Raw genomic sequence first — 24,026 nt, 5'->3', positions numbered from 1 at the left:
CACATCCCACCTCCAACTCCGGGTACTGATCGCTAGTCTATGCACAGCATGTATGTATGTATGTATGTATTTTGGTTTTGTATAGCGCCGGTAGCCTGCGGGCATCAGGGCGCTTTGGGACAAAACACACAGTAAACATAACACAAACGCAGCCTAGCCTAACCCAAGTGTAAGATGCACCCTTGGCATCCTTACACGCTGTGAGAGAGGAAGTCTGAGGATTCCTACTGAAAGATAAGTGTCTTAAGGCGTTTCCTAAAGGCCAGGAGGTTTTCCTCCATTCTCAAGGTCTCAGGAAGTCTGTTCCACATTTGAGGAGCCAGTACCACAAAGGCTCTGCCCAGACCTGATTTTCGTCTGTGTTTGGGAATGACCAGCAGTCCTGTACCCATTGATCTCAGACTTCTTTGTGGCGCGTATGGAACTATACAGTTCTTTAAATAACCTGGGGCCTTACCATATATGCACTTATGAACGAGCGTAAGAGATTTAAAACTTATCCGCTCACCCATTTTTAGCCAATGCAGTGACCTTCTCTGGTCTGTGACATGGTCCCCTCTTTTCAAATGTTTGATCAGTCTGACCGCGTCATTCTGAATCACTTGGCATCTCGCCAGTTCTTTCGCGGTAGCACCAATCATCGGAGCATTCCTGTAGTCCAGCCTGGACAGAATGATGGCTCTGGCTATGGTGGCCAGGTTTGTTTCATTCAGGAATGGTTTTACTGCTCTTATTAACTTGAGGTAGTAGGCTGTGTTTTTTTATGAGATAATTGGTCTGAGCTTCAGAATTAACCTCTGCATTAACCATCATTCCCAACGTTTTGACCTGTGCCGAAACTTTTATAATGGCGTCCTTTATCTTAAAAAACTTATATTCGCCTCCTAAATTGGATAGCTGCCGATTTGAGCTGAAAGTCATCAGTTCAGTTTTTGCGTTATTTAGGCACATCCAATTGGATTGCATCCATTCATCAGTCATGCCATATATCTTCCCTATTGATGCACTATCTTCCTCATGGTTGCCACTCCGCTCAACAATGATCTGTGTGTCGTCTGCATAGTTTGTAAAAAAACACCCCGGCCTTGACCAGGATGCTACACAGTGCCCGCATGTATATATTGAAGAGCATGGGGGACAGGCTTGCCCCCTGTGGGACCCCGAAGAGTATAGGGCAGGAGTCGGAGAAAGTATTACCCCAGTGAATCCACGCCTGGCGGTCTGAGAGAAAAGAAATCGGCCACCTTATAGCTTCTTCTGAGCAACCAGCGTTTTCTTTAAGGGCTTTGATGAGAAGCTGGTGATCGACTAGATCAAAAGCTGCGCTCAAGTCAAGCAGCATTAGCATCCCTATTTTGTTGCCGTCGATCATCCCCAGCATGTGCTTTTGGAGATCTAACATCGCCGTTTCGGTGCTGTGGGATGCTCTAAAACCCGATTGCCGTTGGTGGAGGGCATTTTGTTCTTCCACATACAATTGCAGTTGTTGCGTGGCTAATTTATCTAGAACTTTGAGTACAAAGTTTGAATTGGTTATAGGAGGAAGATTGGCCGGGTCTTTAGGGTCTAAGCCCGCCTTCTTTATAAATGGGGTGATGGTAACCTTTTTTAAATCCTTCGGAACCACGCCTTCCCTGAAAGAGGCATTAACCAGTTCTAGTAGGATTGGGGCAAAGAGTTCTTTGTGTTGCAGGATAATACTAGAGGGCAGAATATTTTCTGCGCACGGTGTGGGGTTCATTTGAGAGAGAGCTTCTAGCAATTTGGCTTCCGACACTTTCTCAAAAGTGAAGAGAGCCCCACTCGGCCTGGAGATGTCCTCCATTGGTGTAGTTGACCGCGGTGCCGCTTCTCTGGCTTTCATTATGTTGCACCTAGCTTTGAATATTTTTGGCTGCGAAAGCCTTTAGTACCAGGTTACAGTCCTCCTCAGTCGGTTGAAAAGGCGGTGTAAGGTTTTCTGGTTTTTCAATATTCTTCAGGTTGTTAAAAAGTTTGTTTGTTTTGTTAGCGGCTTTTTCAATTTCTTCATTGAAGAAATTCTTTTTGTCCATCCTTATCCTATCTCTATATATTTTATCCTTTTGTTTCCAGTAGTTTTTGTTTTCCTCACTTTTATCCCCTTGCCACTTCCTTTCCAGGGTCCTTTTCTCTCTTTTCAGAGTTGCCAACTCAGCCGAGAACCATTTTTGGTTGTTATTATTTTTCCTAACAAGCCGAGTCTTCAGCGGAGCCTCGCGCTCTACCATGTCTGCTATACACGTTGTGTATTTTTCTAGGAGTGTAGTGCAGTTAAGTTTGCAAAGGTAGCGGGCGCCCCTCTCTCGACAGAACAAGGCCTGATAACCTGTTCAGTGGTTATTAACCACTTGAGAGTTCGCAGCCACTGCTTTTACTCACTGTGCCTTTCACAGATGGGAAATATCCATTTGCATATCAGTCTTTGTCCTGCCCAGGGGCAGTCCAGCACCGAAATGCAATGGCAACTCCAACCTGAACGAGAGTACCACCAGCAACCCCATACACGTGTTTCACCCTTGTTGGGGATCATCAGTGAGGTGAAGCTGATGCCTCTCTAAGCACAGTGAGAGGGAGACCACGTCTGGTTGCCCCCAGGAGACCTAGGGTTACCAATCCCAGGTTCCTTGAAATTTAGTTTGCAAAGGTAGCGGGCGCCCCTCTCTCGACAGAACAAGGCCTGATAACCTGTTCAGTGGTTATTAACCACTTGAGAGTTCGCAGCCACTGCTTTTACTCACTGTGCCTTTCACAGATGGGAAATATCCATTTGCATATCAGTCTTTGTCCTGCCCAGGGGCAGTCCAGCACCGAAATGCAATGGCAACTCCAACCTGAACGAGAGTACCACCAGCAACCCCATACACGTGTTTCACCCTTGTTGGGGATCATCAGTGAGGTGAAGCTGATGCCTCTCTAAGCACAGTGAGAGGGAGACCACGTCTGGTTGCCCCCAGGAGACCTAGGGTTACCAATCCCAGGTTCCTTGAAATTTAGTTTGCAAAGGTAGCGGGCGCCCCTCTCTCAACAGAACAAGGCCTGATAACCTGTTCAGTGGTTATTAACCACTTGAGAGTTCGCAGCCACTGCTTTTACTCACTGTGCCTTTCACAGATGGGAAATATCCATTTGCATATCAGTCTTTGTCCTGCCCAGGGGCAGTCCAGCACCGAAATGCAATGGCAACTCCAACCTGAACGAGAGTACCACCAGCAACCCCATACACGTGTTTCACCCTTGTTGGGGATCATCAGTGAGGTGAAGCTGATGCCTCTCTAAGCACAGTGAGAGGGAGACCACGTCTGGTTGCCCCCAGGAGACCTAGGGTTACCAATCCCAGGTTCCTTGAAATTTAGTTTGCAAAGGTAGCGGGCGCCCCTCTCTCGACAGAACAAGGCCTGATAACCTGTTCAGTGGTTATTAACCACTTGAGAGTTCGCAGCCACTGCTTTTACTCACTGTGCCTTTCACAGATGGGAAATATCCATTTGCATATCAGTCTTTGTCCTGCCCAGGGGCAGTCCAGCACCGAAATGCAATGGCAACTCCAACCTGAACGAGAGTACCACCAGCAACCCCATACACGTGTTTCACCCTTGTTGGGGATCATCAGTGAGGTGAAGCTGATGCCTCTCTAAGCACAGTGAGAGGGAGACCACGTCTGGTTGCCCCCAGTAGACCTAGGGTTACCAATCCCAGGTTCCTTGAAATTTAGTTTGCAAAGGTAGCGGGCGCCCCTCTCTCGACAGAACAAGGCCTGATAACCTGTTCAGTGGTTATTAACCACTTGAGAGTTCGCAGCCACTGCTTTTACTCACTGTGCCTTTCACAGATGGGAAATATCCATTTGCATATCAGTCTTTGTCCTGCCCAGGGGCAGTCCAGCACCGAAATGCAATGGCAACTCCAACCTGAACGAGAGTACCACCAGCAACCCCATACACGTGTTTCACCCTTGTTGGGGATCATCAGTGAGGTGAAGCTGATGCCTCTCTAAGCACAGTGAGATATGTAAATGGATATTTCCCATCTGTGAAAGGCACAGTGAGTAAAAGCAGTGGCTGCGAACTCTCAAGTGGTTAATAACCACTGAACAGGTTATCAGGTCTGTTCTTTCGAGAGAGGGGCGCCCGCTACCTTTGCAAAACTATTTTTCAAGGAACCTGGGATTGGTAACCCTAGGTCTCCTGGGGGCAACCAGACGTGGTCTCCCTCTCACTGTGCTTAGAGAGGCATCAGCTTCACCTCACTGATGATCCCCAACAAGGGTGAAACACGTGTATGGGGTTGCTGGTGGTACTCTCGTTCAGGTTGGGATTGCCATTGCATTTCGGTGCTGGACTGCCCCTGGGCAGGACAAAGACTGATATGCAAATGGATATTTCCCATCTGTGAAAGGCACAGTGAGTAAAAGCAGTGGCTGCGAACTCTCAAGTGGTTAATAACCACTGAACAGGTTATCAGGTCTGTTCTTTCGAGAGAGGGGCGCCCGCTACCTTTGCAAAACTATTTTTCAAGGAACCTGGGATTGGTAACCCTAGGTCTCCTGGGGGCAACCAGACGTGGTCTCCCTCTCACTGTGCTTAGAGAGGCATCAGCTTCACCTCACTGATGATCCCCAACAAGGGTGAAACACGTGTATGGGGTTGCTGGTGGTACTCTCGTTCAGGTTGGGATTGCCATTGCATTTCGGTGCTGGACTGCCCCTGGGCAGGACAAAGACTGATATGCAAATGGATATTTCCCATCTGTGAAAGGCACAGTGAGTAAAAGCAGTGGCTGCGAACTCTCAAGTGGTTAATAACCACTGAACAGGTTATCAGGTCTGTTCTTTCGAGAGAGGGGCGCCCGCTACCTTTGCAAAACTATTTTTCAAGGAACCTGGGATTGGTAACCCTAGGTCTCCTGGGGGCAACCAGACGTGGTCTCCCTCTCACTGTGCTTAGAGAGGCATCAGCTTCACCTCACTGATGATCCCCAACAAGGGTGAAACACGTGTATGGGGTTGCTGGTGGTACTCTCGTTCAGGTTGGGATTGCCATTGCATTTCGGTGCTGGACTGCCCCTGGGCAGGACAAAGACTGATATGCAAATGGATATTTCCCATCTGTGAAAGGCACAGTGAGTAAAAGCAGTGGCTGCGAACTCTCAAGTGGTTAATAACCACTGAACAGGTTATCAGGTCTGTTCTTTCGAGAGAGGGGCGCCCGCTACCTTTGCAAAACTGTGTAGTGCAGTTATCTTGTTCCTGGAAGGATAACCTGATTTTCTTGAGGCATACCTGAATTTGTTCTTTACCCAAGTTCTTAAAGTTCCTGCTGCTCACTTGAACATGCGGATTCTGTTGTGGAGCTTGCGTGTGAAGTGTCACAGTTGATGACACCAAATGATGGTTGCTCCAGACACACGGCGTGGTTTTACAATCCGTGGTCTGGGTATTAAAAGCACACAGCCAATCCAGCTGGTTCCCCTGTGGGGTGGTCGCCTCGTCATTAATGACTAGGAAATCAAGATTATTGAGGTTTTTTTCTAGGGTAATAGCGCCCTTATCATTTTTATTGCCCCATCAGAAGTTAAAATCACCGACTACCATGGTCGATGCATTCTTTGTTCACAGGGTAGCTAGCTGAGAGCATAGTTCACTTCCAAAGTCCGAGACCAAAGCCGGTGGTCTGTAGACCACCACTAAGTTGAAACAGTAGTTATGGCCGAAAATTAGTTTCAGGTGAATGGATTCGCACCCATTACAACAGAAATTGGCTTTGAAATTTTTTTACTTGTCTTTTATTGCAACCCCCAACCCCGTCGTTCCTGTCCTGTCTATTTACATTGTAAATTATGTATCCATGTGATTCTAAGCAGATTCACAAGCATCAGAAGACATGCATTACTTACCGTAATAGCATTTCTGATGATTGTATCTGCTTAGATTCACATGCGCCCACCCTTCCTCCCCGCTCGGATGGAAGGAACATAGACATCTTACTACTTTCTCTTTTCTGTACTCACTCACGATAGTCATAAGGCTCCCTCACAGCAGAAAAAATACAATCGGAAGGACCTCGATGCGTGAGGATTTCTGGTTACTCTACACGTCACGTTAGGGATACTGTTAGACACGCCTATGCCGACGTCCCCTTTCGATCCGCGAAAGACAAGATGCAATACTCCACGGTTACCACTAGATGTCGGACTATATGCACAGCATGTGAATCTAAGCAGATACAATCATCAGAAATGCTATTACGGTAAGTAATGCATGTCCTACGTTTTATTTTATATACGCAGGGCAGGTAAGTAAATGCTCTTTTAGACTAAACAATACACATCGGAAATATCAACAATACTTTTCAAGGGTGACCGCTTCAATAGTAGTTGCTTGCGCTTGAAATTGATACAGAAAATGACACTAATGACCGTTCTACTGTTTAACTTGCAGTGCCGCACTCCTGCATTTGTTACAGAAAAATTACAGTTCAATTTGTTCATTTTTAAAAGTCACTAGAGACAAGGTCTGTAGGAAGGAAAAGAAGGGTTATTCAACACTATAGCAGCAATTTACTTTCTAGTAACACTTTTCAAGGCTTCTAATGCTTTGGCAGTCCATTCCCTAACTATTCAAGAGTTAATCAAAGTCAGTGTATGAGTGGAACAAAAGTCTTATGTAGCAGCAGAAAAGTCAACCTTCCTCAGGATACGTTAGTCACTTAAAATGCTTTAGCAAGATAACACAATGAATAGGGACCCAGCAAATGACTCCCTAAAGAGCACACCCTGTTAAACCTGGGCCAGAGGTATGGCTGAACACCCAAACAGCTTGTAACACACTCCAGTCTAACTGGAGCGACTATTTGGCTTAAGGTAAATTGTACCCTGAGCCCCACAGTACCTTCGGTTGGATGAAGCAAATGTAGGTGGATTCTTTCCTGTGCAGCATCGATGGACCCGGTCTCCTGATTCCTCAGTCTGGTGATGAAAGGAAGGACTCTGAATGGGATGTGTGAGAAACCTGAAGATGTCTCCCTAGCTAGTCCCCGGGGGCTCTGTCCTCCAGGTGGCCAGGACACGGCCATTGCTATTGCATCCAGTTCTGGGGGTGGACCAGTGAGGGAGGATCACCTGGATGGGGGGGTTCTGTGGGAGTGGGACACCGACGGGTGAGACGCTGTATCCCCCTTCTTCCAACACCTTTTCCCCATTCTACCACGTAGGATATTCCAAAACACTGCCCCCCCTTTTTCCCCCACACGAACTGTTTCGCACAACACGAAAGACAACTGACTAACAACTGAGCTGTTTCCCTGACCTGTCCCAATACAAAGGTCAGGCAATTGACCAGAATCGCACACACCTGATGGCCCCTTCCCTTCCCCACATGGATAACAGGTGGAGCACAAAAGCACAGGACGAGCAAGGCAGACCGCACAACATGAGTTAACTCAGCACGGCAGTTGAGGAGAAAGACGGCGTATACCGAGGGGGTGACCAGGAGAGAAGCGTCCTTGCCCTTTCCGACCAAGGCCTGTGAACCTCTACAGAAGGAATCATAAGACCGCAAACAATAACCAGCGTGTGTTGCAACAGATGTCTACGGTACACAAGACCCTCCTCTGCTGATAACCAAGCTGGGAATAGACGCTGGTCTCCGTGGTACCAACCTTGACTCGAAGGAGAAAGAAAGCCAAGCGGTTCGTCAGTCGATGAGTCGAGGGAGAGTCGATAAGAAACTGAACTGTGTTGAATTAAAAGTAGCCAACGGCTAATTTGAACTTTGAAAAGGTTTAAAAGAAACTATTAATGAAAGAGGGGGAAGACCAGCAAAAGAGGAATCCGGCACCATGTGGGTGCTCAGGCAGGAAACTCTGGGTGATTACCCAATGGCAGAAACTACTGTAACCAGAAGCCCTTGCGAAGAGGCGAAAAGAGGTCAAAGTGGTCATACAGGAGTCTTGTAAAATCCTTTGTACCGTTGAATGTCCTTGACCGACGGATGATTGCGAAGCTAAGGGAACTGAGTCCCGCTTGGTGAAATGAGCACATGAACAGTGTTGTAAAAGGTTATCAGAGGGAAGCCGACAACAAGGGGCGAAGCCTGAAGAATTGTTTGAAAAGACATTAAGATTTCCACCAAAAAAGACTAACAAATATTGTTATTTGCCACAAAGGTAAAACAGGATACATGTTAATTTCACTAATTAATTCAACACCAAATTTTCTTTTATCTCCGATTTAAATTCTCACATGAATATCATATTTGTATGCTTACTCTCATTATTTGCAGTGTTGTTGGCAGTGGCGGCCATTGTCGCTGCTAAACACACACTGCAAATAATCAGAGTAAGTATACAAATATGATATTCATGTGAGAATTTAATTCAGAGGTAAATAAAAATGTGGTGTTCAATTAGTGAAATTGACAATTATAGAGTTTATTGCAAAAGAAATAAAAAAAGACACACACTCGCTCTCTTCTAAAACAAAATTGGAAAACAAAAACTCTGCAAGACCAGTTCAGCAGAGACAGCCCGATGATGAGCACTTTTGACAAATGACCTGTAGATGGTGCACAGAACACCACAAAACGTAATGCAGAAAAAACAATTAATTATCTTGTGTACAGGATGACCTATCGAGCTAGAAATAGTTGCATTAATTTGGCAATAAAATAAAGAATATTCCATGCAAATTTCATGATGCCAGACCTCACTGTTCATGTTATGTCCCCAAGATCTACGCCACATACAAACCCACAAACAAACACGACTTTGTTTTATTCATTACATGGACTGCGGTAGCGTCCATGTAGTTATGGTTAAGTTTCTAAACCCATAGGAAGAGCACTTTTTGGACGGCTTATAACTTCGCTCCCCCTGCACGAATCCTCACCAAACTTTGCATAAAAAGTATGTGGCCCACTCTGAAAAGTTTGAGGTTCGGTCAAGGGGGGGGCAAAGTTATAGGTGGGGGGTCCCAAAATTTATTTTTTTCCCCAAAAACTTTGCGCACGCCTACAGCCCAAAACGCTGGATGGATTTTCACCAAATTTGTGGCAGGAGCGCCAGCTTGGTCCCGAAACCGTGCTTTTGTTAATTTGTTGTAAATCCATCCAGTAGTTTTCTTTTAAACAACCAAAACGTAAGGCAAAAAAAATAGTGATATATATGTCCGCTCTGCGGACAGGATTCCGATTGGCTTAAAGGGCAACGTGGTGTCCGCGGACATCAGACTCGCCCGCTGATTGGATGGTGAAAAGCGTGAGGTGCGTCACATTTTCTCGATGCGCCTGCCATCTTGGATTTGCGGACATAGGCCGGTGTCCGCAGACATTGCGGTAAAAACATATTAAAAAACACAACATTGCACTTGGGGTGATGAGTATGAAATGTGAAATGCGGACGGGTTCTCAGACACGTCATCAAGCCACGCGCCAGCGTTTGCTCATGTGGCACTGTCTGGAATGAATTCAGATGTTCGTAGACGTCTTCGGATGCAAAACTAGTTGAAATAGTTGCAAAAAGTGTATAGAAGTGTTAAAAATGATTCTAGTAGGTGGGAAATGGCAAAGGTTTATGGTGAAAGTTTGTAAATTGGACACAAATATTGTTATATTGGGTAAGTATGCTATTAGTAAGTTGTAGGAAAATAGCATGCACTGATAAAAACCGATGAAATTCACTGAAAAATCTTTGTTAAAGGGACGTCATGGTTAAGTTGCGCTACTAAAAACCTATGAAATTCAGTAAAAAAACGTTGTTAAAAGGAAGTTATGGTGATGTCATCAATGATATTTGTGATGTCATCTTTGATTTCCTTGGTGTTAGTCTTAGCAGTGCATGATGGTGGCTCGAGTTATGGTTGCTTAGCTTACCATAACTGGCGAATTTCAGGGGGTTTTCGATTTTACTTGTAACCATAACGTCCTTTTAACTTTTTTTACTGAATTTCATAGGTTTTTAGTAGCGCAACATAACCATAACATCCCTTTTTTCATAGATATACCGTTTTTCCCTTCAAGGAATTGGGGGGATTATTAACTTTCTCGCATTGATGATAGGACTGTATATATTTACAAAGTGTTGCTTGTGTGGCTGTTTGGTACGATTTTCATAACTTTAATAAATCTTCCTGACCTGTGTCAACCGCAGAACTTTTTGTTTTGACTAGGTAACAATTTACCTTGTCCTTAGGTGAAGAGGAATCTTTTTCCCCCTCTCACCTAGTCACTCTTTTTTTGGGGTGACCTTTTTTTCCCTCCATAGTGTATGGTTGAACTTTTTAGTACAACTTTTGTGCTAAGGCTGAGTTGCCGTTATGGGCTCCCATGTTAATTTCTCTTTCATGTACTTAGGTGAACTACTGTTTCCCTTTCCATTTTATATAGTGAGCCAGCACACCCCACCTTATGTGGAGTGCTGGGGCTTTCTTACTTTGTAACATTTTTGTTACAGTTGTAAGTTTGCTTCAATGGCTGGTGGCAGTGGTTTTCCCAATATGACTTTTAGTCATTTATACTTGCAGGCTGTTAATTCAACCTCAGTAAAGCACATAACGGCCACCATTCTGCTAGAATGGTGGGCGCCTTCTTTTTTTTTGCCATGTCTCATTTGCCTGTTGTTTCTGAGGTCGTCTTCTGCAATTCTAGGTGGGAACAACCTCGGTTGAAGTTTTGTCTTTGTCTGGAATCCTTTGTATTCCACGCCTAGGCACCAGAGTGTCTGAGAAAGCAGGAAGCGAAAGAGTAGTCAAAAACTATGCAGCCCTTTGTCGTCTACCTTGCCTCAAAGGAACCAGTTTCCAATGGGGGGGGGGCTCACTGTCCTGATTGGACAGCCAGACTGGCCTTTTCTGTAAACTGCAGGGAGAGTTTGTAGACGTTGTGCTGTAATTCCAGATAAGTACTCGGATCCTGAAAGCTGCTGACAAGTCGACCACTGGAACCAAATCCAAAGAGGAAGATGCAGAAACAACGGTTGTAACCATTTCCAGCGTACAGAAATCCTGCTGTGTATCCGGAGCCTTATGTAACCCTTCCTTCCAATCGACCTGGGGTCCTGAATGCGACGACACCTACCCAGAGGCTGGTGAGATCCACTAGTCTCAAGAAGACCTGCATTTTGAGCCGTCCCACAATGTGCTGCGACCGGGTTGGGCTGCCACCCCCAATGCCCTGCGACTTCGAGCCAATGTGCCGTGCATGGTGTACAGAAGTTCGATTCTGTCTGAAACTTTGGTGGACTCCTTCTGGACCTCCAAAGACACGATTTGAATCCCTGATGACCCCTCAACGAGCCCCGGACCAAAAGAGTGAAGAGAATCCGACCGTCAATATTAGCTCTTCATCTGGCTCCTGTAAAAGGGTCCCGAATCCACAGAGCCACGAGAATCCATGAAGAAACCTTTACTGGAAGCCTCCTCTGACTGCTGCTGCAAGTTACCATCAAGTGTCCAGTTCTTTCGTCACAAGACCAAGAATCCAGGGAACGGGTCTTGTGCTGCTGCCTCCTGAAGGCATCCACTCGGAAGCTCTTCTTTTCTCCTAAGGTACTGTGTTGGCTTGGGTACTATTGGTAGTACCCAATAAGGTTTTCTGTCTTGTGTGAATCCTGTGAGGCATAGTTTGCGATTTGTGTGGTTGGGAGTTTGCCCATAACACTTGCCTAAACCTAATGCTGGAACGCATATAGGGAGTCTTCTGTTAAGTTCCTAAAACACTTGCAACTAATTCTAAAGTGAATACTTAAGATCTCCTATGGAACTCTGACTTTCCTGTAACTGAACCCTATCCTGACTTGCCTACAGCTGTCTCCTAGACAACTAGGGTCCCTCTTCTGCCTCTGAGAAAACTTGTGGTATAGACTAGAGAAGAACGTTTATAAGATTAGGGTTCTGTCTTGAAAGTATAACAAGTGTAAAAGTACCTATTTTTAAATGAGTTGGTGTGGTAACTGTATCCCTGCAATAGAAAAGTTACTACGTGTCTAAAAGGTAATGCATAGCTTTGAGTTATATCCTGCCCCTCTAAAAAGTATATTAGTCATTTTACTATAACAAGTGTCGGTGCAAGCCACTACAAGTTAAACAGTGGAGCTGTCATTACTGTAATTTCTCTGTAACACATGTGGGCGCGAGCAACTACTATTTAAGTAGTCACCTGAAAAAGTAATTGTTGGTGCTGAACTGAATGAGGGTAAAAACTTACCAATAGGGTTTACCTATCTTGAATAACAGATTTGTCATTCTTAAAGTGCACCATTGGGTTTTGCTTTCCTTGATCTGCTTTATACAGATCTAAAACAGTCTTAGAGTTAATACTTGTCTTTGAGTTGCTTGTAGCCCCGCTTAAAATTACGAGGTACTTTACTTACCTTGAATAGCTGCTGCTCTTTTAAACTTGTAACGCTGGGTTATGCTTTCCCTGCAACTGCTTTAGAGCATTTCTAAAATAGTCATAAGGTTCATTACTTACCTTGAATTACATTGTGTATTTCTAAAACTGTAAGTGGGTATTGCTTTCCCTGAATTGCTTGGTGCATTCTAAAATAGTTGAGTATTCATACTGATCATTGAGTAGCTTAAGGCTCCTCTAAAAAGTATGAGTTACTTTACTAGCCCTGAACTGTGTTCTACAAAGTAATATCTGTTGCAAGGTGTATACTTGTAACTGCGTTAGTTTATTAAGTGATTTCTGTAATTTTGGTCAGGACAGATAGCACGGGGGCAACGCGTTTTTCTTGGAAGCAAGACAACGCAGCTCAACACGAGTTTGAATCCATATCCTGCGCTAAGAAACCACACGCTGGTATTAAGCACGTTCTAAAAGAATAATTATAACTGAGTGTCCCTGCATGACTGACAGGGTCTACTACACTTGAATTTCTGATTGAATTCAAAAAGTATACATAACGTGGTTTTACTCCCCAAGAATAGCTGACTGGCAGTCTCAATGAGTTGTAGGTTTGACTCACCTTGACTGCTTATTTTGATAAAAATAAGGTTATACTTGGGGTTGTAACCCAAAAAGTATTCAGTTGGTTTTTTATAATTGTTTATATGAGATGTTATAGTACTTACTTCCCCAAGATTTATCTTGGCCTACTTGTATTTAAATAAACCCTTTATTTTTACAATACATAGCGTTTCATTGTTTCTTTGGACCATATGTATGCTACAATTTATTTGTACCAAACTACAGCCCTCTTTCCTTTCTAAGACAAGCCTGGCTGCTCTGTCTACACTACCAAATGTTCTCAGGTGGTACATCCTTCTACTAAGAGTGGATTTATGTACTGCCTGCGAAATCGTTTTATGAAGCCCTTAGTCGGACTTTTGAAAAACTGTCCTAACAGGCACTGCTTGAAATAGAGTCTCAAGTCTCATATCAATCTACCCTCTATTTTTCTTTCTCCCAAAATTTGAGGATTCATGTTTTAATACTTTATAACAGTGTTTCAGTGTCTAATCGTCCCAGGGGAATAATTGGTATGGTAGTGAGTATAATGAAGAGACCCATGATTGAAAACTGTGATTGACAGTAACTTGTTACTCTTCATTGAGGATACCTTGCTCCACGTGTTCACATGTCATGTTAATATGCTCATGTACTGTGCCAAATTATCCCTGTAGTAGTTTGAGTGCATATACTAGTTTTGTCAGGTGTTTCCTCCTGAAATGAAGTAAGCCTAAAGTCTTAAAACCTCTTCTTTGAATTTTGCATTCTGGGTACAGAATACTGAGAAGAAGAGAAAACGCAGACGGGTGTTGAAGTCGAACACGTTTATGGATGAAGAAGGTTGCATTGGTAAGTGAAATTCATTTCTGTGGTAAGACTTGCAATCAGCTGTTTGGGATTCATTTAGTTTCATGGAAATTATTTAGGTACTTGGCGAAGGCACACATCAACGGTCGGCACTTAAAACTGACACTAAACACCCTCTGCAATGCAGTTATGGATCTGGTCCTGGTCGATTTGGGCGAGCAGAAAAAGGATATGTGAGGAGTAATAAATACTGAATGTGTGAGAGGCGGGGGAGCACAGTGATGTCAATATTTGTGGGGTTGGCACACTTTTTTAGTATTTCCAAAACTCACTGGTACTGGTCTTGTGTCCAGTTCCCTCGTGTGTAGCTTGACTGGTTGGTGTCAAATTCTAGAGATCTGGCATCAATGAGGACCAGGGGTAAAACTAGTGGCAGTTTGGCTGCGTCATTCTTCTTCACTGCCTTGGCTGCTGATCATGTCTCAGCCAAGGGTTTCTCACTGTAACCGACCACGGACTGCTAGTTTCCACCCTCTCTGTATTTCAGCCTTGGCTTCCTTCCAACTTGTTTTAGAGGTATTTAGGCATCTTGGGTTTCTATGTGCAAATAGTTACCTTTGCTGGAGGTAAAAGCACCATATGATCTGAGGGATTTCTACACATCCCTTTTTACCTTCTTTAAAATATATGGTATTGGTTCGCCCCTAAGGCTTCTAGTCTCAGGCATGCCATGTTTGCCATAGGGATGATTTTATCACACAACACAGTTTCTAGGGACTATGTTGATGGCAGCTATATTTTACTGCATTGAGTTTCCAGTGTACCATTTTTGTAGCCATTGGGGGAAAGACTTTTTAAAAATAAAAAAATAAAATTGTATCCAGCCGTTCTCCAGCATGGGGTCTGGCATGGATTCACATGTTCATGAATATTCCCCGTCGTCAGGCTGGGAATCCTCGGTAAAGAAAAAATCAGTATCGGTTTCGTTTCTGATCTGTCTTTCTTAGTAGTAACCAATCACTGATCTCTGGGTCATACTGCCACAGCCAATGACTGTCCTCTCCCTAAGCCCCTCCCCTGGCAGCCATCCTCAGATTTTTACCGCACGTTCAAGTGTTGGGAGTCCTCGTGCTTTAGCTCTCGAGCTTGCTGCGTTTTCGCGCTTTTTTCAAAGAGATTTTCTCATTTTTCGGTTAAACAGAGCCTCAAGCTCCACCGTTTCTCCATCCGATCAACGGGGACCCGGTTCGGATTGTCTACGCCCCTCAAGGGTGAAGTTTTCGTCGAGTTACGCTTCTTGGAGGAGTCCAGAAGTTTCTGAGGCCTACACGTACATGGCCCAGGAGAAAGGAAGCTCGACGCCCGGAAAGCTGTTCAGGGTTTGTCCTGGATGCCAGCTACAGAATGTGTTCAAGGAGGACGAGCATTCGAAATGCCTCTACTGCCTTCATGAGGACAAAACGCACGTGGAGAAGCACTGTGCATTTTGGGGGAACATGTCGGAGTGGACCATGAAGGATCGACATCTTCGCCTCTCCAACTGGCTGGAAGGGAAGAGCCCGTCAGGTGAGCAGAAGAAGTCCGAGCAGTCTTCTAAGTCCAGTTAGGGCGCTCCCGCGACAGAGGCCCATCAAAAGGCAAAGCACCGCGAGTCCGCAGACACCGGGAGCGCTCAACGGTCGGGCTCCTCGGCTGCCATGCACAGCGCATCCTCTCCGGCGCCATGAACCACGAGCCAACACTCTGGCTCGGGGAAGAGGAAAGCCGAGAACCCGGCGAAGCTTCTGGAGAGGCCCCGGTCGGGCTCGAAGGATCCAGCCGAGGGGGAGCGAGGCGGTGACCCTCCCCCCCAAGGTGAAGGCCACAGGCCCACAGAAGGTGGTGAAAGCCTTGATTCACCCGTCTAAGGCCTCTATCGAGGAAGTTGCGTTGGCCCTGACGCAGCCTGTGGAGGCTACATCAGTGGAGGCGATCTCGGGACCTAGAGTTTCCCTGCCACCGCGGAGGGAAGCTTCTTTCAGGCCCATCGAGAAGACCCCCGTGAAGACCCCGGCGGAAAAAGAGGGGGGGTGGTGGCCATCGTGGATACGGACACAACCTCCGAGGAGGAGCTGATTGAAGTCTTGGAGGGCCTCTTGTCTTGGGAACAGACACGGCCACGATGGCCACGGATGACGACGACAGTGGTGACGACGGGACGTATCTCCCATCGCCTCTGACTCGGGCCTCCCCGCCCGACGAGATTGGGTCCTTCCACGCTATGATTGCCAGGGCATCCAAGCTGTTCCAGCTCTGCCCCGAAGAGAAGGAGGGGTTCCTTTACCAACGGCGGGAGGCCAAGAGGTAGACGGTCCTCGCCGTGCCTCTGCTGGATGACATCTGGGACGAGGGACTCGCCCTTCTCAAGAACCCGTCTGACGCCTGCTAAGAGGGATCAGTACGAGAAGAAGTACCGGGTCCCCGACGCGGCCCCCCTGTGCCTTAGGGCGCAACCAACCCCTGACTCGGTCATCTCAGCTGCGGCCAAGAAGAAAGTGGGGGGGGCATCGGCCTCAACGTCAACTTCCCCGCCCGACGGCGAAGGAAAGAAGCTGGATGCGCTAGGGCGACGAGTTATTTCGTCGTCGGCAACAATGATTAAGGCCCTTGCGATCGTGGCCCGCTACGACAGGGAGTTGTGGTACAAGATCGCCCTCCTGTTGGACTTCCTACCGGACGACAAGAGGGCGGAGGCCCTGGAGATCTTGCAGGAAGGTGAGGTGGCGTCGGACCACGCCATAACGGTGGCAACGGACATTGCCGACACTGGTTTCCGCCAGCTAGGCAACGGCGTTTGCCCTAGATGGCATGGGTGGCTCAAGGCAACGGATTTCCGCCAGGACGTACAAACCAAGGTGTTGGAAATGCCCTTCGATGGGAACAACCTGTTCTGGAAAACAGTGGATGAGTCCCTCCAAGCCATCAAGGCGGACACAGAGCATGCTCGGGCCCTAGGTGTTCTCCAGCAACGACGGCTGTCCTTTCGGAACTCCGGAGGCAAGCAAGGTGCCTCCAAGGGATTCGGCGCTGACTCCTCTACGTACCGCCAGGCGGCCCGCTCCTCATCGCAAGAAGCCTATAGGGGACGAGGCAAGTCGGGCGGATCTCGTCGTCGCCGCCAGGGAGGCCAAGGCGGCAAGGCGTCCTCCAAGCAAGACTGAACCAACCGTGGCGTCGGGCCCCCACCAAAGCTCCCCCGGTGGGAGGCTGGCTGGCGAAGTTCGTCAGCATGTGGGAGTCCATCTCCACCGACCGTTGGGTGCTGGATGCCCTGGCCCAGGGGCACGCCCTTGAGTTTCTAAAAACGTGCCCCCCGCATTCCTCCCATGGCCAGGAAGGAAAACCACATCCCTCAACTACTACTGGAGGTAAGGGCGATGCTCAAGAAAGGTGCCATCGAGCTCGTCCCGAAGAGGCTCCGGAGTATACTCAAGGTAGTTCCTCTTGAAAAAGAAGACAGGAGGATGGTGGCCCATCCTGGACCTGCGACGACTGAACAAGTACATCAAGGCACAGAAGTTCTGGATGGTCAGCTGGAGGAGGGCAATTTCCTGTCGTCGCTGGATTTGGAGGATGCATACTTCCACATCCCCATTCTAAAAGGACACCGAAAGTTCCTCAGGTTCGTGGTCCAAGGACGGCACTACCAGTTCAAGGTCCTTCCGTTCGGATTGAAGTCGGCACCCAGGGTTTTCACCAAGTGCCTCGCACCAGTGGCGGCGCGGCTGCGCCTGCAGGGGATCCACGTCTACGCCTACCTGGACGATTGGCTCATCCGTGCAGGGACAAGGGAACTCACCGTAGAACACACCGCGAAGACCGTCCAGCTCCTCACGGACCTGGGGTTCTCCGTCAACTTCCCGAAATCCCACCTGGTCCCCTCGCAAGTCGCACTGTTTCTGGGAACCAAGCTCGACACAGTGGCGCGCCTGGCCTCGCCTTCGGAGGAAAGGACAAAGGCCACCCTGGGCAAGGTGAAGTCTGCTGGCCACGGACGTGGCCAGGGTGAGGTCCATCAAGTCCCTCCTCGGGATGATGTCCTCTTGCATAGATCTTGTGCGCCTGTGCAGGCTTCGGATACGCCCTGTACAGTAGTTCGACGCCTGCTGGATCCAAGCAACGGGCAGCTTCGATGACAGGATCCCTCAACGAGACCTTCCGACGAGCGATCTGGTGGTGGGGCACCCACGCTCATCTGGCGGCAGGGACAAACTTTCAGACCCGGCCCAACAGGTAACAGTGACGACGGATGCCTCCCTGGAGGGGTAGGGAGCGCACACCGGAGATCTTTGCGCGAGAGGGCTCTGGCTCCCGGAGGAGAAGCCGCTCCACATCAACATCCTGGAGCTCCGTGCAGTGTTCTGGGCCCTCAGGTCCTTTCTCCCGTCGCTCAAGGGCAAGGCGGTGAGGATCTTCACCGACAACACCACCACGATGTTCTACATTCGGAAGCAGGGCGGAACCAGATCCCCTGCCCTATCCAAGGAAGCCCAGGATCTGTGGCACTGGGCAGTTGCCCAAGGGATGTTTCTGGTGCCGTCTCATCTGGAAGGGATAAAGAACACCATCGCCGACTCACTCAGCAGAGAGCTGCGCTCGTGCCACGAGTGGGAACTACGCCAGGATCAAGTGGATCGACTCTTTCAGCGATGGGTGAAACCCCAGATCGACCTGTTCACGACGGCGACAAACTCCAAATGCCAGAGGTTCGCCAGCAGGTTTCCCCAGCCGAGGAGCATGGGCGATGCCTTCTCGTTCCCCTGGGACGTCCTGTTTCCTAAATGCGTTTCCTCCGTTGCCGTTGCTGCTCCGACTCATCAACCAGCTCAAGAGGTCCCGGTGCAAGATGATCCTCGTCGCACGAGCGTGGCTGAGGCAGATCTGGTTCCCGGACCTTCTAGACTTGTCAGCGTCCCCACCGGTCAAGCTGCCGACAGACGCAGATCTTCTTTCCAGAGAAAGAGGCGCCATCCTTCATCACGACCCGGAGTCGCTGAACTTGCAGGCCTGGCTCCTGCAGCACTAGAGTTTGGAGGGTACGATATCCCGGCTGACTGCAGAGAGGTTCTTGCAAAGGCCAGGGCGTCCTCAACTCTTAAGTGCTACGGACATAAGTGGAAGAGGTTCTCTGTCTGGTGCCGTGCACAGAAAATCGGCCCTCTACGGATTACGGCACCTAAAGTGCTACCATACCTATTGTCGCTGGCCAAGGCTGGACTAGCTCACGCTTCCATCAAGATACATCTGACAGCGATCTCCCGATACACCAGAACTACAGGACGGCCGTCCTTGTGGTCTCATCGACTGGTGAAGGAATTTATGAAAGGACTGTTCCGATCGTTCCCGCCGGTGAAGACTCCAGCCCCGGCGTGGGAGCTCAACGTGGTGCTGACCAGGCTCATGGGGCCGCCATTCGAGCCTTTGCATTCAGCTCCTTTGAAGTTCCTGTCATGGAAGACCGCGTTCCTGGTGGCCATCACCTCCGCACGACATGTGGGAGAGATTCAGGCCCTATCCTGCAAGCCCCCATACTTGACTTTTCACAATACGAGTGTGGTGCTGAGGATGCACCCCTCCTTCATGCCCAAGGTGCCGTCGGACTTCCATCTTAACGAGCCCTTGGTGTTACCAGTTTTCTCCCTGTCGCCATCGTCGCCGGCCGAGAGGACTTTGCACTCGCTGGATGTAGCTAGAGCGCTTAAGTTCTACGTGGACCGAACGAAGAGTTTTCGGAAGACATCACAGCTGTTTGTGAACTTTGGACCTGTGAACCAGGGGAAGGCTCTCTCAAAGGCTTCCGTTTCCAGATGGCTCTCCGGCTGCATCATGCACTGTCACCGGTTGGCAAACAGACAGTTGCCCGGCTGTCCGAGAGCCCATTCGACCAGAGCGATCACTGCTACTACGGCGTTTTTGTCTGGTGTGCCCCTGCTGGACATTTGCAGGGCTGCTACGTGGAGGTCGACGCACACCTTCACGAGATTCTACTGTGTCGACCGGGATTCCAGGGAGGAGTCCAGAGTCGGCCAAGCAGTGCTGCGCAACCTGTTCGTCTGAAGGTGGGCCTGGTGGGGAGGTAAGAGTTGCTTAATGTTGAGTTTATGTAATGCTTAATGTTGAGCCTTTTGCCACCTCCCGTGGTTGTGCATGTGTGTACTGCTATGTATTCTTATATTCATGAGCATGTGAATCCATGCCAGACCCCATGCTGGAGAAGGAACAAGTTACTTACCTGTAACTGTTCTCCAGCATGGGTCTGGCATGGACTCAAATGCGAACCCTCCCTCCTTCCCCGCTGCGGCTCTTCACTTGGTCATACTGCCACTTTACGTGTTACCAAATCTGAGGATGGCTGCCAGGGGAGGGGCTTAGGGAGAGGACAGTCATTGGCTGTGGGCAGTATGACCCAGAGATCAGTGATTGGTTACTACTAAGAAAGACAGATCAGAAACGAAACTGATACTGATTTTTTCTTTACCGAGGATTCCCAGCCTGACGACGGGGAATATTCATGAGTATGTGAATCCATGCCGGATCCATGTTGGAGAACAACAGTTACAGGTAAGTAACTTGTTCCTTTTGTGTTTCAGGGCTTTCCTTTGTCGAGATTACAAGGTTGGCTACAAATGCCTGTTCTGGCTATGTGGGCTTTCTTTGAGCAGTGGAATCCTACATATTAGTCTTAACTGCTTTAGGCCAGTATAGTCCAACTTCCTGTGGTATTGGCCTACTCATATGCTCCTCAGCCCCATGCTTGATTGGTTGATGGATGGATTAGCTGGCTGGTCTTTGGCCAGCCACTTTGTGCAATAGTATGTATGTGTTAACTTGTCCCTGTTGCACTCTTGGTTTCCTGTCCTGGGACAAGGAGGAAGGTCTGCCGACTTGCTTGAGAATCTTACCACAATTCCTGCCGTTTATCTGGCCATACTGGCCAATTACAGTGGATTAGGCATATCCCGGTATGGGTTTTTGCATTTACAGGTCCACTTTGGGTTACCCTGAAGTCTTCCACAGTCTCCTCACATCTGTTGGGTCGAGTCGTCCTTGCCAGGATGGAAAACTTGGATGTTTACCTCCATCACCCGATGTTGCTGCCAGAATCCTCAGTTTGGCTGTGGGTAGCTACTGATATCAAGAAGGTGATTGATTCCTCAACTGCTGACCAGATATTCAGCTTAGGAAATCCGAGGCTGCAACCAGCCATTGTCTCCGTCCTATGAAAACTTGCTTCTGTGTTGCTGCCTTCTTTTATGCATAGCTGTTTGGGGCAGTCTTCTCTGGTTCCCTCTTCGTGAACTCTTCCTCGCACCAGATTTTTCACTCCTGCCTTGAAGGTAAGTGTCCTCGGAAATGCCTTTGTTACTTTCCTGTCTTGCTGTGACCTTTGTGCTCTAGGTGCAAGTCCTGGGGAACCAAATCATTAAATAACTGCACTTAGAAAAAAGAACAGTCTACTCACCGGGTTGTTTCGGGTTGCTGGTGCAGTTTCTGCAGCAGCCACCAACATGAGAACTTTGCTGGTGTACTGTGGTTGCCGATTATTCAAGATGCTTACCCTGGAGTGTTGTATTGATTCCTGGGAGGCAAGCCTTTACTGTATTTCCTATAGACTACTATTCAGGGCCCTCCTTTTCTGAAACTCCTTGAGTCTATTGTCTGGTCTCTGGAATACATACTTGAGGTCTCTTCTGGCCTTCCCTCAGTTTGATAGTCACAGAATTCACACCTGTGTGGTAGAGCAGACTTGCTGCCATTTGGTCGTTTAATGTTTCTCATCCATTTCTTTGGATCCATGAACATACCTGTAACTCTCCTGAAATGGACTATGGGGTACTCGCCTGCCCGTGGACATGTTTCATGCATCCTCTGAACCAAGTTTCATAGTTTTTGCACTTAGCTGTGATTTGATATGCATTTTTAAAGTCATATCTTGCATTTCGCTCATGGTAAATGTACTTGCAACGCTGACTATTTCTGTAGACAATGTGTATATTTGTCTCTGAAATGTTTTAGCAAGGTAACTGTTGATAAACATTTATTTCTTGGAGCCCTTTGGCTATGGTTTACAACAGTGTCTCTTCCCCTATGGCTTGTGGAGGGTCAGAAGGAGGGCGCAGACTCTCCAAGGACATTGTTACTTCAGGTTTTATTAAATAATAAATATAAAGGCCTAGCTATCCCTATAGCTATGGGGGATTCCCTACCTAAGCAATAACTGAGGTCCTCGTCAGTTGTCTTTATCAATGTCGAAATGAATACGTCCACTGTCCAAACTCTACCTGGCTGACCCTATCACTGAAACAACCAAACAAAAGGGCAGGTGAATTACTCCCTTCTCCTGCTTGGTGCTTTCTGTACTTCTCTTCTTAATAGATGACCTTTCCAGATTCTTTGGTCACTCTTTTTATCAGTTCATAGTTATTTTCTCAAACTGGCCCACTTGCGTCCCACTTAGTCCTAAGTGTACTTGATTCAGGTTGATTCATCCTCAAGGCTATTCAAGCCTTGCACTCTTCGTATTCTCTCATTCTTTCTTCTCATTCGTCTGCTTTTGCTACAAAATTGATTCTCTGCTTGGCAAGGTAGAGATATATTCCCTTTATGACTCAGTCCTTCAAGTATCTCTCTTTTATTCGGATCATTCACATTAATGAATATTGACGTTATGCTTTTCTCACTTTGTTACCTCTTTTTCAGGCTACGTTCTCACATTTCCTTACATTCATATAGTTCAGGTTTATTAAGGAATTCACATTTCCATTGGCCTCACCTTCAGGGAAGTGTGGAATTCACATTTCCATTGGCCTCACCTTCAGGGAAGTGTATCGTTTTCTTTCTCAGAAGTACGATTTCAACAAACTTCCTCTCACTGCTTTCTCAGTATGATCGAGATGAGTTAGCCAGTTTAAATGTTTGTTCGGGTTCTTCCCATGCCTCCCCAGTTTTCTGTTACCTTCCTCTTTATCGGCAAACTCCTGGGGACTTCTTACAGGCCTCGCGTCTGCTTCGTTTCTGCACCACATAGCAGTTCCGCTTTCCTCTGCATCTACTCTTCGTTCGTCCAACCCAGTGACTCAGTATAGTAACAGGGAGCCGAACAGCTCGCTCTTTCATAGGCCTACTGCCCACCACGATTCTCCTGTGGTCACACCACCACCACATCTCAAGCCTCCTAGCCCCCGCCTTGATCCTTCAGGCTCTCGGCTTTGTAAGCCCCACTCGGGTTGTTCCTTCTCAGCCTCGCTGGCTTCTCAGTGTTTCCTTGCTGCCTCCTAGCAAGTTTTTATCTCGCGGGGTCTGCGTCCCATTGCGTTGCTACCTCCTCTCGCAGTACTACCAGTAATGGGAGTCCTTGTCCCCCAAAGGGGGAGTCTCCTGGTGAGGTGCCACTTGTCTTGACTCTTAGGGGAGGGTGTTGCGAAGTGGGCTCGAGTCCCTAGACTCACAGGGGGACATTTGGGGAAATGTTTCCCATCGTTTTTCATCTTACACTGTTGCTCAAGCCACCTTTAGTGGAGTACCACTGATGCTTTGAATACTAGAGTCCCTTTTTTCTTTTCCACAAGTCGATGGTTGGGGGAGTAGCTCAGGGGCAACGTGCTTGACCTGAAAGCAGGACCACGCCGAGCTACACAGGTTAAAAACCTGGCCCGTGCTTAGAGGCTGGGCTCCAGATTGAAGCGCAATATAACAACCCAATTTAATTTTGATGGCTTCCAAGTAACATCTCAGTTACCTTTGTGATGTGCACTGAACAGGCTGGTGGCAGTGAACCATTTTTTTCCCGTTTCCTTTGCACTACTTATCACTGCAAAATCTATTTTTGAGCACCATTAATGCAACATGACTGCTGCTTGTGGTAAACGCCGTTATTTCTCATCATTCTTGTTGGCCATCTTCATTCCCCTAAAGTTAAGAAATTGCAGTATGTGAACTTGCAGTATATGAACATGCACTTTTGCAGGACCGAGTAACCTTTCTTCCTCTTACAGAATTGAAAAAGTTGATTTAAAACACACCACCCAACACAGGAAAAACAATAGGAGAGGGCAAGACTAATGGGGATTTGTTTTAGTTTCTGGACTAACGATTCCTCTATCGTCTAAGGCTTTTCATAGGACCAGTCGATTTATCTTTAGTGGAACTGAGCCAAAGTGTTAACTAGTGTGTTATTTATAAACTGTTTTGACAAGTTTTGTTTTATTTCTAA

General features: G+C 47.5%; 1 protein-coding gene across 1 annotated transcript in view; it reads left to right on the top strand.

Moving 5' to 3' along the window:
* Nucleotides 1–24,026, top strand: part of POLD3 (DNA polymerase delta 3, accessory subunit) — a 526,599-nt gene that overhangs the window by 488,329 nt on the left and 14,244 nt on the right. The window contains exon 11 of the mRNA XM_069640165.1: nucleotides 13,744–13,816. Within this exon, the coding sequence (XP_069496266.1) occupies nucleotides 13,744–13,816 (73 nt within the window). The remainder of the gene's footprint in view (nucleotides 1–13,743; nucleotides 13,817–24,026) is intronic.

This window comes from Ambystoma mexicanum, chromosome 7q (assembly GCF_040938575.1).
Source record: "Ambystoma mexicanum isolate Mex_15411 chromosome 7q, UKY_AmexF1_1, whole genome shotgun sequence".
Classification (NCBI taxonomy): domain Eukaryota; kingdom Metazoa; phylum Chordata; class Amphibia; order Caudata; family Ambystomatidae; genus Ambystoma; species Ambystoma mexicanum.
The sequence above is the reverse complement of the archived record's forward strand: the minus strand, read 5'-3'. Positions and strand labels throughout refer to the sequence as shown.